Genomic DNA, 24,783 nt, shown 5'->3' with positions numbered 1-24,783 from the left:
CAAACATGAAACAATATGCATAGAAGGGCATTATTTGTATAGCAATATGCATTCGGGCATTATCTGTACAGCAAATTATTAGAAATTATGAAAAGGTCCATGTACTGGAGAGTAGTTGTATATAAACAATAAACAGCAAAAAACTGAGGTACTAAAAAGTCATAAAAATCAATGAGAAAGGTGTCCATTAACTACTTTAATGGGATTCCAGACATATTGTTAGGTAAAGTTAGCAAGCAGCAAAAGAAATTATATAGTATTCTACCTTTGCATGAGATAGAGGATGAAATAGGACTATGTGTGTGGATATGCATTTATTCATATACACTCATTTTTGAAAAAACAGAGTATGGATAAATCAGAATCAGATGAAGATGGTCACCTATATACAGTTGGTTGAGAATGTGGTGGATGGTGTAGGTATGGAAATGGGATTTCTTTAAGTAGAACTTTTTATATAGCTTTGAGTTTTGAACAATATATATTTCACAAATTCAAAAATAAAACTAAACTTAAAAAGTTTGAAAAAGCAATCCTTAAAATTGAATTTAAATAAAAATATAAAGAATCCATCTTTGTTAAATTGACAACGAAACTACACGTAATAAAGAATTAATTAAAGAATATTTTGGCCATAGTTCTCTGACTGTTCTACTGTAGTGCAACATATTCTCGGAGGAAAAAGTAACTGCAAGATAGCTTTCACTTTATTTAGTAGTTTTTGGTTCCTTTTTGTTTTCTCCTCTTTTTTCGGTAGTTGTAAGAATACAGTAATTTTAAAAATATTAGGGCTGTATGGCTATGATAGAGCAAATGAGTACTGAATTGATGTGTTGGGAACCAGGTTTTTCATGTGGGAGAAGGGAGAGTGAGGTAAATAGAGGAAGAATCCTATGGTATAGGATCTGAATGGGAGGTATCAGTATGAAATAATGATTTTTAATAATTAATATTTCTTTGCTCAGTCCACTGAAAGAGACATCCCAGCAGCAATGAGCACATCAGTACTCATATCTTGGATACTAAATACCTTGTCTATATAAAGTGAAACTTGGAAAAATGCCTAATTCTAGCTTTACGGCAAGTTAAGTACAAGGTGAAACTGGAACATCTTGTGCCAGAGAGTAACAAAATGTTCAAAAACTAATGAAGACAATCCAAAGGACTTAAAGATTGATTTGTAAAGGACTCCACAGGCCAAACTTGGGAGTATCCAAAAGAATAATAATTAACACAAAAAAATCCATGAAAAAGAAGTAGCCCGATTCCTCCTAGGTCCTCCCGCTTACAACTAAAAATTGCCAGATATAACACAACAGATAAGCATGGGAAGACTCTGAAATGTGGAAAGAAGGAAGCCTGCCTAAGACCTTGGGACATGAGAGAGAACATGGTGGTGAGTTCCCTGGTTTCCATATTGCCTCTCATATATACTGGACAAGGCACTGCAGAAGCCTCCAACCCAGATCAGCTAAGAGGAGCAGACAAAAAAAGAAGGGAGCTGATCTTCTATCTCCTGTTTGGTAGAAACAGGTGGCATTCCAATTCTCTTACTAGGCTAGTAGGAAAGGGGAGCCAGGATAGAGTTGATATAAATGAACGAATGAATGAATAAGTAAATAAATAAATAAAATGTGGTCCAACAATGTTGTGTCTACAAGAAACGTTTTCAAATTTAATGACGTAGGTGGTTTGAAAGAAAAAGGATGAAAAAAGAGGTACGATGCAAACGTTAATTTTAAGAAACAGGAATGATTACTTTAATATCATATAAAGTAAACTTCAGCGAAAGGAAAATTACTAGAGACAAAGAGGGCCATTACATAATTATAAAATATTGATACATCAGGAACACATACAATCCTAGTGTGTCTGTAACAGGTAACAGAGCCTCAACTTACACGAAGCAAAAATCGATAGAGCTGAAAGAAGAAATAAACAAATACACCATTATAGTTGTGTGCTTTAACATCCCTCTCTCAGCAACTGATAGAACTACTAGTCAGAAAATCAGCAAGGATATAGAAGACCCAAATAACAAAATTAACTGACTGAATTTAAATGACATATGTAGAACACTCCACAAAACAACAGCAGAATACATATTTGTTTCAAGCTCCTATGGGACATTCACAAAAGCAGACCATATGCTGGATCATAAAACAAACCTCAACAAATTTAAGATAATCGAAATCATACAGATTGTGTTCTTTTGACCACAGGGAATCAATAACAGAAAGAAAAGGGGTGGGGGGTGGGGGGTGGGAAAGGGGGTATGAACTGTCTTTTCCCAGTCTGCCCTGGCACCACTCTTTGAATGTCTTCTCAAAACCAATAAAAACTTGCTATTATTCAAAAACTCAGCAAACAAGTTCAATAGTACTCAATGCAAGAGGTAAACGGAAAAAGAGTGCGAGATTATTCTTTTCTGTTGATATAAGAGCTTGGAGATCATTCCATATTAGGAAATACAGAACTATCTAAATCTCTCGGTGCTATATTATGAGTCTTGGTACCAACTTCCCTAAGGGGATTCTGTGAATTCTGTAGCATCTGCAGGAACATTTATATCTTCTTTTGAAAGACAGCAAGGGATTGCATAGTCCTATCATGAAATAATTTTAAGACATTTACAAACATTTAAATGAGAAGGTATTCATTTAGTACCTTTTTCAATGAGTATATTTAGCATGTATGTTAAAATATTTTTATTCTTCTTGTCAGTCATGTTTCCTTGGCCCTTCAACAATTCAGGACAAATTATGATGCCTAGTAGCCAAGGAATATGAGTACAAGAAGACATGTAGATGGTGGCTAGAAAAAAACAGAGTCCACAAAACAAAGGAGGAGGTTATGACAGAGAGAGACTCCATCATAAGGAAAAGGAAAGGAGGAATCTTTTCATAAAGGAAAGGGAGAAAGTAGAAGAGAGAAAGATATCAAAGGTTGGTGTTTTTCTCTCTTCCCTGTCTACTCAGGTTGAAGGAGAAATGGGAGAACCTGCGAGTCTGAACATTTACCCGAGAGAGTGCGTTTCTGTTTTGAACTACAAAAAGACTAATAAATCTTTAATTGTCAAGCTTACTGTTTTTTCCTGTTATACGGCAGAAAGAATTTAGACCAATTACAGAAACTTCAGAAGCCACAAATTATTTCACAATTTATTTATTTTTTTTTCTTTTTGTGAGGAGCACTAGCCCTGAGCTAACATCTGATGCCAATCCTCCACTTTTTTCTTGAGGAAGACTGGCCCTGGGCTAACATCCGTGCCCATCTTCCTCTACTTTATATGGGATGCCGCCACAGCATGGCTTAGCAAGTGGTGCATTGGTGCATGCCCGGGATCTGAACCTGCGAACCCCGGGCTGCCGCAGTGGAGTGCGCGCACTTAACCGCTGCACCACCGGGTGGCCCCTCACAATTTATTTTTAATGTTAAAATCTTGATACAACATGTTTTTATAACACTCACATAGTTATGAAGTGATTTGGCTGCAAGCGGCCTGAAAATTCCATTCCCTGGAAAGACCCATTGATCAGCCTTGTGTGCTCCCCCACCAGGAATTCTGAGCCCTACAACTGGTACAAACATCACAAACAGATATTTTCTTGATGCCTACCTAAATTTGTGGTTTCCAATCCTAGCCAAATACAATACCTTTTATATTTGAATTTTTCAGCTCCGTCTTCCTTTCCCTCCGGCAGTTATTTCAAAACACTGTGCCACTCTTCAACTCGCTTACTACATCTCCTTTTCTCAGCAGATGAAAATGTAAACATAACTGCTTTTAATTCCAAAGCCCCTCTACTACCTAAGAATTTATCACATTTGTTTTATCTTACCTGTACCGATCTAAAGGCAGAAATTCCCCTCCTGCTCATGGCTCTTCCTTCTACCTCAACTCTGATCCCAGTCCTCCCAGAGCCTTAGCCCATCAGTTAAACCCTACCTCCTTTACAGCTTTAATTCCTGCTCAACCCTGGTTTCTTACTTCTGCTTACACATATGCTCAAGTCTCTTCCACATTAAAAAGCTGATTTCCTTGAGCCTACAATCAACTTTTACTAAATACTGGCAAGTCTCTTCTTCTTATCACAGCCAAAGTATTCATAAGGGAATTTTACATTAGATGACACTATATTCTTAATTTTTCTTAATTATTTCATACCAAGAGCATGAAGAAGTAATCAGTAAAGATGAAAACGCCAACAGTTAAATGATAGTGTTTAGCTTAAGCATTAATCAAAAAATAGTAAATTTGCGATGATGACAAAATATAATTTTCCCCCAATCAGACTGATGGAGATTAAGGAGAATGCTACTAGTCAGAGATTATAAGGTTCAGGAAAATTGGTAACGTTTGTAGCATACTCCTGATGGCAGCATGAATTGCAACAGTATAACCATTCTGGAGAGTAAGTTGGTTTTTATATCAAAAATATTAACATATATTAACATAATATTCCTTTTAGCCCAACAATTGAACTTGAAATGGATCACAGTAGTAGTAATTTTAGTAGAAGTAGCAATAATAGTTAAAAAAGATAAAATTAGTAATGTCCAATGTTAGATTTAAAATGTGTTTCAGAAAACTCATAATGAGTTGATTTTTATTTTATACCCACACTATTTGGTCTTTTAATAAAAAGTGATCAAACAGTTCACACAATCTAATTTAAAAACATGCATCTTCAATATGACATGAAAAAAGGATCAAGCTTGATTAGAGCCAAAATTTAATCCAAATATGCTATTTATAAAGAAAAGGGGGAAAGAAAACAAAGTCAGAACACTAGAATTTCTATAAGGTTGTAAGAAATAAGCATTGGCATATTTGAGTAATATCATAAGAATCTTACAAATCTACTAATTTACATATTTGGCTTTACAGATGAAATCGGAAGAACTTGACTTGGTACACAGATTTCTAATTTTTGATTCTGGTTCCACCATTTATGAGCTGTGATTTCCAAGATACTTCATCTCTCACACTTTATGTTTTCTCTTTTATAAAATGATGCTGTTGAGCTAATTGATCTCTCAAGTGTCTACTACCTCTAAAATGCTTTGATTCTATGATATTCTATGATATAATAAGTTTGATTAATAATTACAAAATAAAATACGTAAAATATAAGGAAAACAACTTACTTGTTAGTATGATATCGACTAAAACATTTTCCTTGGTGGGATTTTGGAAACGTATAAGGATAGATGAAGGAAGATGAAGGTACGTGGTTATTTTTTGTATGTCTAGAGTCTCGGGCAATATTCCTACTCCAGAGAGGCAGAATTTCCATTCTTTGAACTGTTTAAAGATAAACACTCATAACATATATGTCCTAATTGCATACATTTAATATGCAACACTTAATAAATGTAATACACATAAAAATTAAACAGGTAAGAAAAGTTTTGTTGTTAATATTTAACATGTACTGTTTTATCATTCCTTTCTTTTCCAAATTCCTTTTGATTTTATTGAAAAATCAATGTGGTTTTATACTGAAAAGAAGAGGGCAAAGACAAATATTCAAATGTTAAACATATTTCAATGCATATAAGGTTATTTATAGCAACATAAAAAAGAAATCTTAATGAAAACCTTGCATTTCTTCTTAAGGTTTTAAAAAAAATCAATTTGCCTAACAAACTGGGTACTAAACTGGGCATGAAGTTTCTAAAATCTTAGGGTGAATTTCAAAAGACATCCAGAAAGTTATCACATGAAGGCAAAGAAGGTGAGGCACAGATTGAAGTCCTATTAAAAGGAAGCGTGATATTCTTTGTCCCCCTCATCTGGTACACTGTATGTTCTGTTGTCACATGGTCTGAAAGAATGTCTTTAAAATTATGTGAAGGAGATTGAATGTGGCCATTGTTCTTATCTGGGTTTCATACGCCTGCAAAGCTCTGTTTGAAAATGTTCTCTTTGTATTCATCTAGAACAAAAGTCCCCTGAGAGTACAACAGACTGTGACTCAGTTCTGCACTGAACACTTTGCTAATGTTACAGGTGAAGGAAGGAGGTCATTCAATAAAAACCAACAAACAATGACCTAGTTTATAATCCCTCAAAGTACATAGGTGTTTCCAAGCCTAAATACCAATAAAGAGGGAAACTTGCTTTAAGATTGTTTTACAATAGGATAGGTGGTGATAGGAATCCATAAAATGCTGTTTCTGAGTAGAGAGCTTAAGGGCAAGTTTTATCTGCATATTATCTTCAAATGACTGTATTACTTTTAGTTAGAGATTCTACTAGCATAATATATATTCACTATATTTTCACTTATGATGTCCTAATTTGATTACACGTAATGGACTGACTGGAATTAAACATCAGGGTTCAATTAAATTAACAACTAACTTATATAAATTACTTACTTTTTGGCTACTTAATAAAATAAATCCTGGATGACAGAAATCAGATTACTTTAAACCATTGGGAGTGAGCCAAACTACAAAAACAAGAAGGTCATATTTTCATGTTTCGCCAAGTGGTCTGGAATACCAGAATTTCTAAGTTAAATCACATCCCACCATTATTGAACACTAGTGTGTAACAATTGCCCATTACTTAAATTATGCACTCTAGTTCAAAGAGGGAAATTTAAAAGTATCCCAGTGAACATGTGCATTTAAAACAAAAGTAACATTTTTAGTCCATCTTTATCTCAAACTTTTTTGAAAGGAGACACAGTAAAACCATTAAAGGTCCAATTCCAATGTTTCTGAAAGATAAAACAAGTGGAGGTAAAAGACAGTAAATCTGGCTTGCACACTGAGCAAACTCAAGGGCATTAGAGCTTGCTAAGAACAAACAGTTTTCCATAGACACAGACCGCAAGGATCATAGACTCATGCCGAGTAATAAAACCACTCTGATTTTATGTCTTCTTCCTTCACTTCTGCTACTCTGACCTTTAGAGGCACTGAGACACACAGTCAAGTACGAATGAAATAAATAATGGCGAGTATTTGAAAATAAAAGGGAAACAACTGAAAACCAAGAAAGAAAATCTCCGAACATAATGTTTGATACCAAAGAGAAGCCCTGATTATCACATTTGCTGCTTACTATAGTTCCTCTTCTCCTGTTATGCAGGAACACAGTCTCATTTAGAGACTAGGATAGCATATTACGAGTTCATTATATTTGCAGTAGTGATGTCCTAACCAAATTAATCTCAGGATTCAAAATCTGCACAACTAGTCTAAAGTTGGATTTTTACAATGCAGAGCTGTTCTTCATGTGGATCCAAACCAGAAACAAATGAAACAAATAATAAACCACAGCCATTTCCTTAAGTTCAGCAAAGAGTCACATTCAGGAACAGTTAAAACTTATCCTATAGCACTGCCTTTACTAGATTTTAGAGTAATCAGCTACTCAGTTGTGTGTGTTAGTTCAGATATATTTATCAGTGAAATCAAAAGAGGGATAGAAAACTGTATGTGTTTTTCCCTAATGACTAAAAGTAATTGCAAACTCTTAGACTTAGAAAAATAAACCCTAAATTTTTATTTAAAAAAATATCTTCCTAGGAAAGTGATTGAATTGACTTAGAATAAGGAAATAGGAGGCCATCAGATAATGGACTATCTCCTACACAAGATTTTTTACACAAACCTCAAGGTAACCACTAAAAAAATAATCAAAATAAAATCACATATGATAAAGAGAAAACTAGAAGAGTCATAAGACAGAACAACCAAACTGAATTGGCAGTCTGAAACAAATGGGACAAGAAACAAAGGAAATGCAAAAGAACTGGAAAATAAGTGACAAAACAGCAACATTAAGCCCTCATATATCAATAATTACCCTAAATGTAAATGGATTGAACTCTCCAATCAAAAGATACAGAGTGGCAGGATGGATTAAAAAGCAAGACCCAACAATATACTGCCTCCAGGAAACACATCTCAGCTCTATAGACAAGCACGGGCTCAGAGTGAAAGGATGGAAGACAATACTCCAAGCTAATGGCAAACAAAACAAAGCAGGTGTTGCCATACTCATATCAGACAAAGTAGACTTCAAGATAAAACAGGTTAAGAGAGACAAAGAAGGGAAATATATAATGATAAAAGGGTCACTCCACCAAGAAGACATATCACTTATAAATATATATGCACCCAACATAGGAGCACCAGTGTACATAAAGCAACTATTAACAAACCTAAAAGGAGACATTAACAACAACAAAATAATAGTAGGGGATCTTAATACCCCACTTACATCAATGGATAGATCATCCAGACAAAAAGTCAAGAAAGAAATAGTGGACTTAAATGAAAAACTGGATGAGATGGACCTAGTAGACATACAGAGCACTCCATCCAAAAATAGCTGACTACACATTCTTCTCAAGCACGCATGGAACATTCTCAAGGATAGACCATATGCTGGGAAACAAAGCAAGCCTCAATAAATTTAAGAAGATTGAAATCATAACAAGCATCTTTTCAGACAATAATGCTATGAAACCAGAAATCAACCACGAAAAAAAAACTGGGAAAGTGACAAAAATGTGGAGATTAAACAACATGCTACTGAACAACGAATGGATCATTGATGAAATTAAAGGAGAAATCAAAAACTATATGGAAACAAACAAAAATGAAAATATGCCATAGCAAACCACATGGGATGCAGCAAAAGCGGTCCTGAGAGGGAAACTCATAGCAATACAAACAAGAAAAAGCCCAAATAAGGAACCTTAAATAACACCTAACAGAACTAAAAAAAGAAGAACAAAGCCCAAAGTCAGCAGAAGGAGAGAAATAATAAAAATCAGAGCAGAAATAAATGAAATTGAGACCAAAAAAACAGTAGAAAGGATTAATGAAACAAAGAGTTGGTTCTTTGAGAAGATAAACAAAATTGACAAACCCTTAGCCAGATTTACTAAGAAAAAAAGAGAAAAGGCTCAAGTAAATAAAATTAGAAATGAAAGAGGAGAAATTACAACAGATACCACGGAAATACAGAGGATTATAAGAGAATACTATGAAAAATTATATGCCAACAAATTGGACAATCTAGAAGAAATGGATAAATTCTTAGACTCATACAACCTCCCAAAACTGAACCAAGAAGAAATGGAGACTCTGAATAGACCAATCACAAGTAAAGAGATTGAAATAGTAATCAAAATCCTCCCAAAAAATAAAAGTCCAGGACCAGATGACTTCTCTGGTGAATTTTACCAAACATTCAAAGAAGATTTAATACCCATCCTTCTCAAGCTATTCCAAAAAATAAAGGAAGATGGAACACTTCCTAAATCATTCTACGAGGCCAACATCACCCTGATACCAAAGCCAGACAAAGACAATACAAAGAAGGAAAATTACAGGTCAATATCGCTGATGAACATAGATGCAAAAATCCTCAACAAAATATTGGCAAACCGAATACAGCAATACATTAAAAGATCATACACCATGATCAAGTGGGATTTATACCAGGGACGCAGGGATGGTTCAACATCCAAAAATCAATCAACGTGATACACCACATCAACAAAACAAAGACTAAAAACCACATGGTCATCTCAATAGACACAGAGAAGGCATTTGACAAGATACAACATCCATTTATGATAAAAACTCTCAACAAAATGGGTATAGAAGGAAAGTCCCTCAACATAATAAAGGCTATTTATGACAAACCCACAGCCAACATCATACTCAACGGGGAAAGACTGAAAGCCATTCCACTGAGAACAGGAACAAGGCAGGGCTGCCCACTCTCACCACTCCTATTCAACATAGTACTGGAGGTTTTGGCCAGAGCAATTGGGCAAGAAAAAGGAATAAAAGGAATCCAAATAGGCAACGAAGAAGTGAAACTCTCACTATTTGCAGATAACATGATTTTATATATAGAAAACCCTAAAGAATCCGTTGGAAAACTATTAGAAATAATCAACAACTACAGCAAAGTCGTAGGGTACAAAATCAATCTACAAAAATCAGTTCCATTTCTGTATGCTAATAACAAACTAACAGAAAGAGAGCTCAAAAATATAATACCATTTACAATTGCATCAAAAAGAATAAAATATCTAGGAATTAATCTTACCAAGGAGGTGAAAGACCTATACAATGAAATCTACAAGACATTATTGAAAGAAATCGATGATGACATAAAGAAATGGGAAGATATCCCATGCACATGGATTGGAAGAATAAACATAGTTAAAATGTCTATATTACCTAAAGCAATCTACAGATTCAAAAGCAAGCCCAATCAGAATTCCAAAGACATTCTTCACGGAAACAGAAAAAAGAATACTGAAATTCATATGGGGCAACAAAAGACCCCGAATAGCTAAAGCAATCATAAGAAAAAAGAACAAAGCAGGAGGCATCACAATCCCTAACTTCAAAACATACTACAAAGCAATAGTAATCAAAACAGCATGGTACTGGTACAAAAACAGACACACACATCAATGGAACAGAACTGAATGCCCTGAAATAAAACCACACATATACGGACAGCTAATTTTCGACAAAGGAGCTAAGAACAAAAAATGGAGAAAGGAAAGTCTCTTCAATAAATGGTGTTGGGAAAACTGGACAGCCACATGCAAAAGAATGAAAGTGGACCATCTGCTATTGCCATTCACAAAAGTTAATCAAAATGGATCAAAGACCTGAAGGTGAGACCTGAAACTATAAAACTCATAGAAGAAAATATAGGCAACACACTATTTGATATTGGTCATAAAGGAATCTTTTCGGATGACATGCCTACCCAGACTAGGGAAACTAAAGAAAAAATAAGCAAGTGGGACTTGATCAGATTAAGGAGCTTCTACAAGACAAACGAAACCAGAATCAAGATGAATAGACAACCCACCAGCTGGGAGAGAATATTTGCAAAACATACATCTGACAAGGGGTTGACCTCCATAATATATAAAGAACTCACACAACTGAACAACAAAAAAACAAACAACCCAATCAAAAAATGGGCAGAGGAAATGAACAGACACTTCTCCAAAGAAGATATACAGATGGCCAATAGGCACATGAAAAGATGTTCAACATCACTAATCATCAGGGAAATGCAAATCAAAACAACACTAAGATATCACCTCACGCCCATTAGAATGGCTATAATCACCAAGAAAAAAAACAACAAATGTTGGAGAGGATGTGGAGAAACAGGAACCATAATCCACAGCTGGTGGGAATGCAAACTGGTGCAGCCTCTATGGAAAACGGTATGGAGATTCTTCAAAAAATTAAAAATAGAGATGCCCTATGATCCAGCTATCCCACTACTGGGAATCGATCTAACGAACCTGAAATCAACAATCCAAAGAGGCTTATGCACCCCTATGTTCATTGCAGCATTATTCACTATAGCCAAGAAGTGGAAGCAACCTAAGTCTCCCTTAACTGACGACTGGATCAAGAAGATGTGGTATATATATACAATGGAATACTACTCAGCCATAAAAAAGACAAAATCGTCCCATTTGCAACAACATGGATGGGCCTGGAGGGTATTATGTTAAGTGAAGTAAGCCAGAAAGAGAAAGACAAACAGGGCATGATCTCACTCATATGTGGAAGATAAACCAACACACACACAGATAGAACTGTTTGGTGCTTACCAGGGGCTAGGGGGCTGGGGGATGGGCACAAGGGGTGGAGGGATGCACTTATATGGTGACTGATAAACTATAAAGCCAGATGTTGTGGGTTCAGGTCTGAGTTCAACCTTTTACCAGCTGCCTGATCTTAATTTCTGAGTATCTCATATTTCTGATCCTTAAAATGGGGTTGATAATACTTCTACTATAGGACTCCGGTGACAATGAATTGAAATAATTCTTAGAATGACATGTAGCAAGTTTAGAGATGCTTAAAAATGATTAACTATTGTTTTTAAAAATTATTATTATTCAGGAACACTGTACAGACGAAATAGAGTGAAAAAAACCCACAATATTTGCAAGATCACATTTTCTACAGTTTTATATTTAAGTTCATGAAAATTGAGTAGTAAAACCCAAGTCAGAAAATTAACATAAATGCCAGTCATTTGGCATTTACATTAAAATACCTCTGTTCTAAATCTGGATGTATATCCACCTTCATTCAAGCAATCTAAGGATTTTAAAATGCCTTCTTTAGATGCCTGGACATACATAATGTATACTGTATTTTCAAAAGTTCATTTAATTAATAATTTATAATGAACTTGTTTTGCTCACAAAAGATGTCAATGGGTGACTTATATTTACTTATTTATTGACTTTGAAATTTAGTTAACTTGACTTGGTCCAAGAATACTCTATCATACCTGAGCACAGGAGAAGATGATAGAAGCTTGATGACCAGCTCTTCCAAGTGCAGAAGGACAAAAGTGAACAGACACCTCTTTGGTGGAGTGAGGAGGTACGGTCAGCTATGTAAATTCAGAAAGAAAGAGAATCAAAAATCAATACTTTTGTTGAGTCAGCATCTGTGTGTGCTAGGTATATGCCAGGTTGATGCTTGTGTGATTAATGTGTTGTCTTGCCAGGTTGATGCTTGTGTGATTAATGTGTTGCCTTGTACACATTATCCATTTTCACTACACCTGCTTGGTAAATATTGATAAAACCGCCCATGGTAATGTGTTTAGTAGTGCTCACGCCATGTTCTTCCCCCAGACAATGACCACATAGAGTTACTCACTCTATAAAAGGAAATCAGGATTAATTTTTTAAGCTGTGTTAGACCCTCCAATAATACAAATATGCATTTTATTTAAGAACCCATAGTTTACTGTTGATCCCAAGATACATATCCAACCACTGAGAACCTAACTTGTAGCCCTGTAATGTCAAAAGAAATGAACTGATTTGAAACATAGATGTAAGACATGCTTCTTTATTGTACGGTGAAGTTTTCCTCTTTGTCCCATCACATATACACTCAATGTGACCTGTGGGATGACCTGAGTCTGAACAGTAGCAGTTTGAGCTCCCTCTTCAGAGACCGTGAAAGAAGCCAGCAACTCCCTCACAATATAATGAGGGCTTGAGTATCTTACGGAATCAAAATGCTATACTGTGAATAATATAATATTTAATATCAACACTTATAGAATGATAGGATGAGTTGCACATGTCTGAAAAGTGAGTCAATTATTTTTTCACTAATGTATTTTGCCAGGTAACTTCTGAAAAAGTAAAATTGCAACTTAGCAGCATCATTCCATCTTTGTAGAATATAGCACTGGGTGCTCAATAAACTCTGATAATGACCATGAAATACAAATACAAACTCAATTTTATATTTTGAACAGAGTCACCTCCTCATTATACATCTGTGTGGTTTATCTACAGCGAATATTTTTCTCTCGGGCTAGGTCTCCCTCTGATACCTCGGATGCTTCAAGGTTATTGGCTAATGTATACTGAAGGAGTTTACATTAATTTCAGCATCAACTTTAGCAAAATAATAAGAAAAGTTGCATTTAATATATTCTTTCAATTAAGCAAATATGACAAAAATTTCTCTTTCTGTATATAAATGAAAAAAATCATTTATTTCATTGGAAAAAACCATATAATACTACATTAACTTGGATTTTAATTCTAGTTCTACCACTTACTAACCATGTGGTTTAAGTATTTTAGCCTCTTTGGCCTCAAATTCCTCTTTTATAAATATATGTCAGAGGCATGCGATAAAGATTGAGGTAGTGGATATAACCAAGCAGTAACTCAGTAACATTCCTTTATTTGCACCTAAAATTAACTGAAAAATGCATCTCCCATGGTTTCAAGGAAAGAAAGATAAACAGCATTGGTTGGAATTTAACTATATCAAACTTACTGAGTATATAATACGTTAAATACAGGACCTTTTTGAAACTTAAAAACATTTCATTAGAAGTGTCATCATGATAACCAATTCCAATGTGTGAGTTTACAGTGAATCCTAGTTCAAAAGGGAAAGATAATCTTGTGACAACTGAGTCAACTTAAATCTGGATAGGATAGTAGATGATATAGGAGATTAATATGCTCTTAGGAAATATAATCTGAAGTATTTAGTATTGAAATAGCATGATACTTACAACTTACTTTCAAATTCAACAGTAAGAATTATAAGAGAGAAGAAAGAGAGAAGAGAGAAAAATGTGGCAGATTGTTAATATAAGAACAAAGGTAGAAGGTATAAGTTTGTGCATTGTATTTTTCTTTCAATTTCTGTATCTTTTTGAACTTTTTCATAATATATAGTTGGAGGGAAGTAAGTTTTTTATATCCTTATTTGCCTTGATAACCAATCTATGCTTACTTATTGAAGCATTTATGGGTAATTTCAATATTTTAAAATTCTTACTTACTTAAACATGAATATTATGCAACAAAACCAAGAGTAAAGTTACACATATATATACTTTCCATTTATTATCATTACCATTAATGTGTGCTCCTATTTGTTCTATAATATATAATGATATTTTTCTCATCTATAAAGTTATTTTTGAGTTTTTCCTATTATTAAAGTTAATTGCAATATGAAAACACCACTTTCTAATGAGTAATTTCAGTTATATGTAAACTGTAGCCTGAACATCATATTCCATTTATGAAAAATATAGTGTTAATATAAACATATATGTACAATTTTAATATAATTTTTCTAAGATTAAACTATATGCACCAATTTTAGCAATATAATACTTAGTGATATTTAATTTGACATATTATGGCAGTTAAGAACTAATTTTATATCAGGATATTGTTAGTTGGCAACTAGTGATTGACAAGAGACAGGTAATAAAATATAAATAAAGAGATCACATTGTAGATTTGTTAAACAATCATTAAACAGCAAATAGTAAAAGCTTTTATTTAAATACCATATCTACTTAACAGGGCTTCATGATTTACTGTGAGGTCGTCTGAAGAAAATAACCTATTGCAATTATCATTTTGAACTTTATCTGAAAGCATGGTTGTGGCATTCACTGTACATATTTGGTATTATGTGCTTTGGAAACATAGATAGTCATGCTAAAGCTTCAGATCTTGTTTTGTTATTTGGCGTAGGAGAAAGTGATTGAGGCCCACTGACTGGCTCTAATCTCTGCCAGGGACCAAGGAATGAGGAAATGGGGCAGAGAAAGGAGGAGAGAGGGGCAGAGCTGTCAGCACTGTCTAGAAGTGGGGGAGGGGGTGGTGAGTAGGAACTCAAGAAAGGCTAGAAGAGAACTGGCCTCTTGGGACCCTGGAAACATAGAATGACCATTAAGTCAAAATCAAATTACTGGGAGATTACTGGGAGACTACTGCAAAAACTGATTACAAAAATGGTCAGAAATAAGTCACAATCCGTTTATTTAGAATTCAGTGATAATGAGCACAAATCTAGCATATATAATTTTAAAAATTTATATGAATATGATACCTGTTTGCTGACAAATTAAAATTGGGGATATATATATACAAATTCTATTTTTTAATTTCAGGCATTTGAAATCTTATTAATAATTCAAATGCTACTACTCTACGATGTCCCCAAATCAGAATTGGAAAATGCTGTAGTAGTGGCAGGTTACTTGGCTTTCAGAATATACTCACTGGTGATCTCTTTACATCCAGGACAAAATCATCAGGATTACTATTTGTTGCTTGCAATTCTAAGGTTTCGTGTGTAGGATTAATTAAGGGAATCATCTGAGTGACACACCTGGAAGGAAAAACAAAGCTGGTAAACTTGTTCATAAATTTGTTCAATGATAATTTTATAAACTTGATGACTGTTATGGGTTGAATTGCATCCCCCAAAAAGATATATTGAAGTCCTAACTCCCAAAACCTCAGAACATGACCTTATTTGGAAATAGGGTTGTTGCAGATGTAATTAGTTAAGATGTGGTCATACTTGAGTAGGGTGGGCCTTAATCCAATATGACTGGTGTCCTTATAAGAAGACAATGTGAAGACACATGAGAAGATGGCCATATGACAACAGAGTGATAGATTGGAGTGATGCATCTATAAGTCAAGGAACACCAAGGATTGCTGGCAAGCACCAGAAGCCAGAAGAGGCAAGGAAAGATTCTCCCTTATTGATTTCAGAGGGAACATGATCCTACTGACACCTTGATTTCAAACTTCGAGCCTCCAGAACTGTGAGAGAATAAATTTATGTTATCTTAAGTCACCTAGTTTGTGGTACTTCTCACAGGTCTAGGAAACTAATACAATGACTTGTGTGAGTTTCAAAATAAGAATAATCATGTATGAACTAATGACATTTTGCTAAATTAAATAATCCCTGATTCTATATTTTTGAGACCAAATGTTATTTCACATTGGTTACTGAAATAAATTCCAGTTTTAGGAGCAATATTTACCCATTATTTTATAACTGCTAAATCCAGCCAAAAAAGTTAACATAGTCTAGAAATACTAAAAAAGAGTAATAAATTCGCAGGGTTCTGTCCATTATATTGATAAGCTCCAAACTGATGATGAGTGAATACCAAAAATGTGATTGGTATTTATGCTGAAAACAAAGAATAATTAAGAGGGTTCATAATTCTCAATCCACCATCATTTTAATACATCAGAAGGATGGACAGCATCAAAATTGTCATCCTGCAGAAATACAAATCAAAACCACATTGAGATTTCATCTCTTAGCTGTTAGGGTGGCTATTATTTAAAAAAAAAAATAAGATAACATGTGTTGGTGAGGATTTGGAGAAAAGGAACCACTAGTACCCTGTTGATGGGAATGTAGGTTGGTGTAGCCACTATGGAAAACAATATGGAGGTACCTCAAAAAATTAAAACTAGAACTACCATATGACCCAGCAGCAATCCCACTTCTGGGTACATATGCAAAGGAAATGAAATCAGTATCTCAAAAATGTATCTGCACTCCCATGTTCATAATATTCCATTATATATCTCTACCTACCTACCTACCTACCTACCTATCTATCCATCTCTTTATCTAACAGATAATGCACTTATCTATATGATCCATTATATATATAGATAGATAGAGATAGATATATAATGTAATATAATTCAGCCATAAAAAACAAGGAAATCTTGACATTTGTGACAACATGGATGAACCTTGAAGACATTATGCTAAGTGAAATACGTCAGACAAAGACAGACATATACTGTGTGATCTCACTCACATGTGAATCTAAAAAAGTCAAAGTTATATAAGCAGAGAGTAGAATATATTTGGTCCAAAATGCATACTGAAAGCATTCATGATTACAACTTAAATAGAATCCTCTTTATATTTTCATTATAAATAAAGCAATGGCTTTACAAAATGAAAAGAAATGACAATTGAATTTCTGTCAACATGTTTTGCAATTGTAAAATAAACTATTTTAAAACATTTGATAATAAAACATAAAAAATAGTGTAATTTTTGTGGGAACTAAAGTAAATTTCATTGCAAAGGATTAATATTACTTGATGACATTTGAAATGAACAGAGGTGCAGAAAGTAAGAGAGCTGTATGTAGCCTGTGATTGCCAGTGGACCAAGAAGCAAAATATAAAAACTAAAGAGGTGCTTGATTCATTGTTCATCCAGAAAAAGGTTTTGAATTGAACTGAAGCTAACAGACCTTTTCTTTAATTGCTAGTTTTTCCAATAATTAGAAAGGAAGTTTGCAGATTGTAAATGCATATATTGAGAGTTCTCGATGCACATATTACTTATGGGCAAAATTAAATTTCTTAAGTGTTTAAAATGTTACTACTTTCTCTTTGGGTTCCATATTTCTCAATAGTCATGGTAAAATATTTTTTCACCAAGACTGTTTCAAACTTGTTAATATAGAACAACAAGGGAAAATTAAAATAATATTACCTGCCAAATCAATGAAAAACAATAGAGTAATTTTAATGTGAACCAAGTAGGAGCACCTTAAAAACCAATTCCAGGGTGAAGGATCCATGGGAACTCTGTACTGCTTTTTCAACTTCTTATGAGTCTTAAACTCTTCCAAAATAAAAAGACATTTAAAAAAACATTGTGCAGAATGCTGGTGATGAGAAAATATCATGAACCATTGGGAAGAATGCACTTACCATAAAATGCATAAAACAAAAAATGCCTCCAATATGTAAAAGTTCTTGGGATGACAATTCAATTAATTTTATGTTACCAATTATTATTAAGTGACTCTTATCTATCATTCTGAGATTCATTAATAATAATCTGTAAGGCAAATCATACAACATAACAACACTGTCTCTGACTTAGAAGTGCAAATGCATTGTCCTACCACTTACTCTACTCTGCTTACCCTCAATACAAACCTGGGAACAACTAAACATGTATCTCCAACATGAACGTTTCCACTGCACTACAGGCTTTTTAATAAACTTCCTACTCATCATTCAGATGTCTAATAGGAACCTCAAACTTACAGGTCCAAAACTGAGCTCCAAATATCTACCCTCAAATCAGCTCTTCTTATAGTCTTCTCTATCTCAGTTAATGTCAAATCTTTTGTTCCAATTACTCAGACCAAAAACCTTAGTGTCATCCATACCCTTCTGTTTTCCTACACCTCAAATATTATTAATCAGCAAAGCTCATTAGCTCTACTTTCAAAAATACACCATAAATTGGACACTTCTCACCACCCTCACTGTCAACACTCTGGTCCAAGCTGCCATAGCCTAGGTCCTGAATTAGTGTAATCACCTCCTAGCTGATGTTTCTCTCATGTCACATATAGATATCAATTCCAGATAGATTATAGATCTAAATATGAGAGGTGTACACAACACATTTTTCTGGAAATGACATAGAAGTTCTTAATGACCTTGGAGTATGGAAGAACTGGACAAAACAAAAAGGTTGATAAATTAAACTACATTAAAATTAATAACTTATTTTCATCAAAATACTCCATTAAGAGATTGAAAAGGGAGCAACTAGAAGGATGTGCAACTATGACATACAACTATCTACTGGGGCTTTTGGGGAAAAAAAAGGAGGAGGATTGGCAATAGGTGTTAGCTCAGAGCCGGTCTTCCTCAGCAAAAAGAGGAGGATTAGCACGGATGTTAGCTCAGTGCTGATCTTTTCTTCCTCACAAAAAAAAAAAAAAAAGAGAGAGAGAGACTGAAAAGGAAATACAGAATAAGAAAAGTATTTGCAACATATATATCCCACAAGGTTTGTAACCAAAATATATAAAGACCTGTAAGTTATAAAGGAAAATACAGACAAGCTAATAGAAAAACAGTCAAGGGACATGAACAGGCACTTCAAAAAAGACTATATCAAAATGGTCTATAAAGCGATGACAAGGTACTCAACCTCATTAGTCATGAGGGAAATACAAATTAAAAGTACACTGAGGTACCACTTCACACACACCACAACGGTTAAAATTAGTCTTACAATACCCATGTTCTTGAAGATGTGAAGCAACTACAATTCATAAATGGCTGGTGGGAGTGTAAATAGGTATAATGAATTTCAAACTCTTTGTCATTATCCGCTAAATTGAAATGATATTGCATTCCTGTTTATACCAATAGAAATGAGCACAAATGGGCAACTAAAGCATATACAATCTTATAGACAATATTTTTCATAATATGCCAAACTTGGAAAAAACCCAAGTCCATCAGCAATAAAAAGGAACGGATTTTTGCAGCAAAGAATATAAATGAAGAATGGCACATAGAAAATCATGAATGGGTCAATAAGGACTGACTATCATTTAGAGTCTCACATGCAAATATGAGCAAAACAAGCAGTGGAGAACATTTCTAACAGGAGAGAATGAAACTAAAACATAAGTAAATGTTGGGAAAAAAGGTCAAAAAGTAAGAAAATTAAAATATTAGCCCCCACGTTCCAAATCCAAAACATAAATGTTATAGGATGAGAAAAGAGAGAGATGGCATAATTCGAGATTTCCAGAAACTGAAAGTCATGTGTTTCCATATTGAAAGAGACCCCAACTACCCAGAAAAATGTATGAAAATAGAGCCACACCAATATATATTGTTAAAAATTTTAAAGACTCTGGGTACAATTAAACGTCATGCAAACTTTCAAAAAGAATGAGGATCCAGGATGAATCTGGCTAAAAAAATAGTTACTATCAAACACCCTTTAATCTTATGCAGCTTTTAATTATACACAGTATGACAGATAAAAAGAAATTAAGTTTTAGAAAAACACGTTCAAAAATAAAGAGAACTTGAAAAGAAAGAGAAAAGGCTAGCATCTTTTAGTGAAGGTAGAAAACCACTATTGTAAAACTGGTTGAGCCAAATATGTTCACATAACTGTCTTACATTTATTAATAATTTTATACACATATACATATATAGTTTTCATATACTAATATATTTTTAAAACAAGAAATAAATAAAACTAGAAATAAGTTTGTTAATAACTTGTAGCAGACACTGCTGGTGCCCCACCCAGTTCCCCTGGAAGATTTTTACCAGCTTTCTGCCCCCATCCCCCAACTTCTGCATGCTTGCTGTTCACCTTCCATCTGAGACCTTCAGATGACTGCCCTTGGGTCCTGGAGCTTCCTCAACCCTACAGACAGCAGAGGTGCCTGGGAGTTTATACCTCATCCCGAGGAAGCTTATGTGACTAGTATGGGAGTTCAACAGCCTAGTATCGTTGTGTCAAGACAAGACAAACTCTGAGATGTAATTTATGCTCCAGAGCTCTCTGCAGGATCAGACAAACTCTGAGACTGTACTTGCAATCACACCCTTGCTTAGTGTGTCTTCCTTTTCTTATCCTGCTTCCCCTCTTCTCTTACTGATTTTTCCTACTTGGATCACGTCCTTAATAAATCACTTGTAATGATGTTTTGGCTCAAGATCTGGCACTGGGAGAATTCAACACTCTTTTGTTGTGCTAAGGGAGAGAAATTAACGAAAAGGCACCGATTTGCCCACTAGTGCATATCTTCTTTAAAAGCAGAAATTGTGACTTGGTTGTCCCTATGTACCAGAGACATGTAACAGGAACTCATCCACCTAAATAAAAATGGTCATATCTCAAGGGCACATGGTATTAACCAAGTGACCAAGTATTCTCAATTACCCATTGTTTATCCTCTGCTTTGCCTTGACCAAACTTTAGTCAGCCTTCTATCTTTCCTACAGGCCCTTGAACTCTGCTTGTCCCCAAACCTGAGCAAGCACAAAAAAAGTAGAACATGCCTCCCTTCTCGGCTTCTCCTGGGAATCAGCTTACCACAGCGAGATCCTTTTCCTATCAGTCCCCATTAGTGATTTTCCCTTCTTTGTCCAGTGTGCCCTCCAAAGATTCTGCTTATCTCTGTTTGCCCCTCCTTTACCATATAAAAGAAAAGCTTTTTCTGTTTGATTTCAAGATGCTTGTAGATTTCTGAAGAGCAAGTAGAGATAGTCCCTTTCCCTCCCTTGCAATAATCATTTTGAATAAAAGCCTTTCCTTACTAAGTCCTGACTTGTTTTTCTTTCACATAAGTTTTCCACAGGGTAGTTTAAACATCAAACCTTCCCTGGAAAAGAAAATCAATTACTAAAAATATATTTATGTCTTATTTAAAAAGATTAAATGCAGGGGCAGCCCGGTGGGGTAATGGTTAACTTCGCATTCTCCGCTTCAGCAGCTTGGGGCTCGCAGGTTCGGATCCCGGGTGTGGACGGAAGCACCGCTTGTCAAGCCGCGCTGTGGCGGCGTCCCATATAAAGTAAAGGAAGAAGGGCACCAATGTTAGCCCAGGGCCAATCTTCCTCAGCAAAAACAGGATTGGCTAAGGATGTTAGCTCAGGGCTAATCTTCTTCACAAACACAAAAACAAAAAAGATTCAGTGCATTATAACAATACTCTTTCAGATCAGCTTTTTCTTCTTCCATGAAATAATTTTATCTATTAAATAGACTTACTTTCCAAGGTCACATTCTATTTCTGGCATTGTGGTTGGTGTTGGTAATTCAGTAGTTAATCTCAGTAAATACCAGAACTCTAGAGCCATATCAGGTTGAAAAACAACGCTGGTGGAGAGAAATACACAAAATCTTGTCAGTAGTCTTAGTTTGTATAATAAATCTGGCAGAAAAAAATCCCAAATATGTGGCTTCGAATACAATATTTGACAACTGCTCTGTGACACATTCTATTCTCGTTGTAGATATATTTTTAAATTTTTCATTTTTGGTGAGAAAATCACTTCATTATTCATGAAAAACAGTGTCAGCAGTAATATCCATTTAATAAATGCCCGTTCAATCAATGAAAAATGTTTAAACACCAGTAATTCAAATGACTTGCAGGAGTTATAACAAGAAAAGTCTTGCTTTTTAACTGTGATTAAATAAAATTTAGTTTGCTGAATTGAACATGTATATTTTCATGTGAAGGCTATCAAGTGACATGAAGCTCTGGAGAGCTTCCTTAATTATCAGTATGTGCTCACCTTTGGGGAAGACAGAGACAGAGTATGTGACAGTCTAAAGTATAACTGGGCTGGTATCCCAGCTCTGTCACCTTTTATTTGTGCAACCTTGAACAAGTTACCTAACTTTTTGAGCTTCAATTTCATCATTTATAAAATGGGAGCAATCACTCCTACCTCTTATGGTTACTTTGAGAATTTTATGTGTGTATCTAGCTAAAACATATGCCCCGGTGATTTAGATAACAGAGTAAGCAATCAGTAAGTATTGGCCAAAATTATGTCTTTTCATGTATGCTGATAAAAGAAAATTCAGAATTCAGTCTGTGTTCACAAAGCCTCTGTGGTCACACTGGGGAGAGGAGACTAGCCCACATTTCCAATGGTAATCTATCAGAACAGTGTCTTTTATAACACATTGTGTTCTTATTTTCATGCTTCACATTATAAAAATTTTTATCCTTTAAAATTTCACAAATACATTCATTTATTCATCATTCATTAAAATAAGAATTATTCTAACTCTGAAAGAGCACATAAAGTAGCAAAAGGCACTTTCATGCAATAATGGAATGCACTGTGCATACCAATACGTAGTCTTTAAAACTATAATAAATAAATGGAATAGTACCTTTAAAACAAATATAGTTGATTATTTTACTATAAACTGAGTTAATCATGAACATAGAGGCTATGTGTTTGTGCATGCATGTATGTGAACATATAGTGCAAAGAAAGTTTTTCATAATTATCATGCTATAAAAAACACTTGTCACTACCCTCTGCTAATATATGTGTGTATATGGGTGTATGTTTGTGAGATGTCTGTGTGTGTGTGTATGTATATATATCTCTATATATTCAGCATGGTATAATGCCCTTAATTTAATTTTCTCTATGTCCTCCAAGTGGATGATCTGTATTTAATTGAGAATATAAAATATAAATTAATTTTCATCAAAAAAATTGAAAGTTTAACTCCTAGTCCTTGTGGAATTATTTTCATTTGGTTCAATTTTTGCACCTAGAAAAATTCAGTTAGTGAAAAGTGAAATGAAAGAGGGTATATAAGGAGCAATTTAGGAATTATTTAATTTGATATTCCAATAAATAATATTTTGCACTGAAGAAAACAATGGTAACTCTAAATTAGTACATTTTATGAATGAATGGTATTAAATAAAACCAAAACTATGAGCAAGTATAATCTGAATGAATATAGCATGCAAAGAAATAATAATTTTAAAAGCTTAATTTCAAAGGATCAACAATAAAATATAATGCCACACTCAAACCATACCTTTCATCTCTACAGCCTGTAGTCGCTGGAGTATACCGTAACACATAGTTGAGACTTTCTAGTGGATACAGTACAAGTTTCTTGAGTCCACTGAGGGCAGCGCTTGATAACTGCACATCTAAGTGAACAATGTGCTCTTCTGGATTAGAGAGAGGTATTTCAATGCAAACACCCTCCTAGAATTAAAGAACAAATATACAATCAGCTCTTAGTGTCAGCACAGAGTCATTGTTCTATGGAAGCAAATGCATAGAAAATTTTTATACAATATAAGGCCATTTGTTTTATTTTTCTCTTTGATCTACTACTGAATGCTATCTCACCTGCTTTTAACCTTTTATATATTTTCCTTGATTAGTCTTGGTAAACGGTAATATTATTTTTTTTCAACAAGTACTCCAAGAGATCCATCTACCTAAATGCTAAGGAAACTGTAAAAATACTTTTAAAAGATATTTTTCTTCAGTACCATTATTACTATGAAGTCCATTTGTCAATGTTTCCTCTAGCTGTGGTACTCAAACTTGCACATGCATAAGAATCACCTGTAGAGGTTGCTAAAACACAGATTACTGGCCCCCTGCCCCAAAGATTCTGATTCCGTAGATCTGGGATGGGGCCTGAAAACATATTTCTAAAAAGTTGTGGCTGCTGCTGCCGATCCAGAGGACACACTTTAAGTAGCTCTGTATATTAGTATCAAGTAGTAGGGACAATGTGAACTAAGAATTCAAATTATACTGATGATACAACTACCTTCCTGTTTAGATTCCTTCCTTCTATTCTGGTTTCTCCTGTCCTGCCCCCTAGCTACATCTACTCAGCCCTGGAAGGCACTCTTCAAGTTCCAAGACATTTCCTGATCCTCATTCTGACCCATTCTGGCTAATAACTTATATTTCATCCCATGACAGCCATGATTTCCACTAAAGTAAAAGCCATTAATTGAAGCAAATGTTTTAAAGGTGATTAATAGACAGGACATATCTCGATCTTAACAAAGAGCAGTTGGTCTATAATGCCTTAACCTAA

General features: G+C 34.6%; 1 protein-coding gene across 1 annotated transcript in view; it reads right to left on the bottom strand.

The window, feature by feature from the left end:
- CFAP47 (cilia and flagella associated protein 47) overlaps positions 1 to 24,783 on the bottom strand; it is a 533,305-nt gene that overhangs the window by 115,046 nt on the left and 393,476 nt on the right. Inside the window, exons 52-56 of the mRNA XM_058535621.1 lie at positions 23,752 to 23,927; positions 21,943 to 22,050; positions 15,612 to 15,720; positions 12,332 to 12,436; positions 5,152 to 5,308 (exon numbers count right to left, since the gene is read on the bottom strand). Coding sequence (XP_058391604.1) covers positions 5,152 to 5,308; positions 12,332 to 12,436; positions 15,612 to 15,720; positions 21,943 to 22,050; positions 23,752 to 23,927 — 655 coding nt within the window. The remainder of the gene's footprint in view (positions 1 to 5,151; positions 5,309 to 12,331; positions 12,437 to 15,611; positions 15,721 to 21,942; positions 22,051 to 23,751; positions 23,928 to 24,783) is intronic.

Source organism: Diceros bicornis, chromosome X (genome assembly GCF_020826845.1).
Source record: "Diceros bicornis minor isolate mBicDic1 chromosome X, mDicBic1.mat.cur, whole genome shotgun sequence".
In the NCBI taxonomy this organism is placed as follows: Eukaryota; Metazoa; Chordata; class Mammalia; order Perissodactyla; family Rhinocerotidae; genus Diceros; species Diceros bicornis.
The sequence above is the reverse complement of the archived record's forward strand: the minus strand, read 5'-3'. Positions and strand labels throughout refer to the sequence as shown.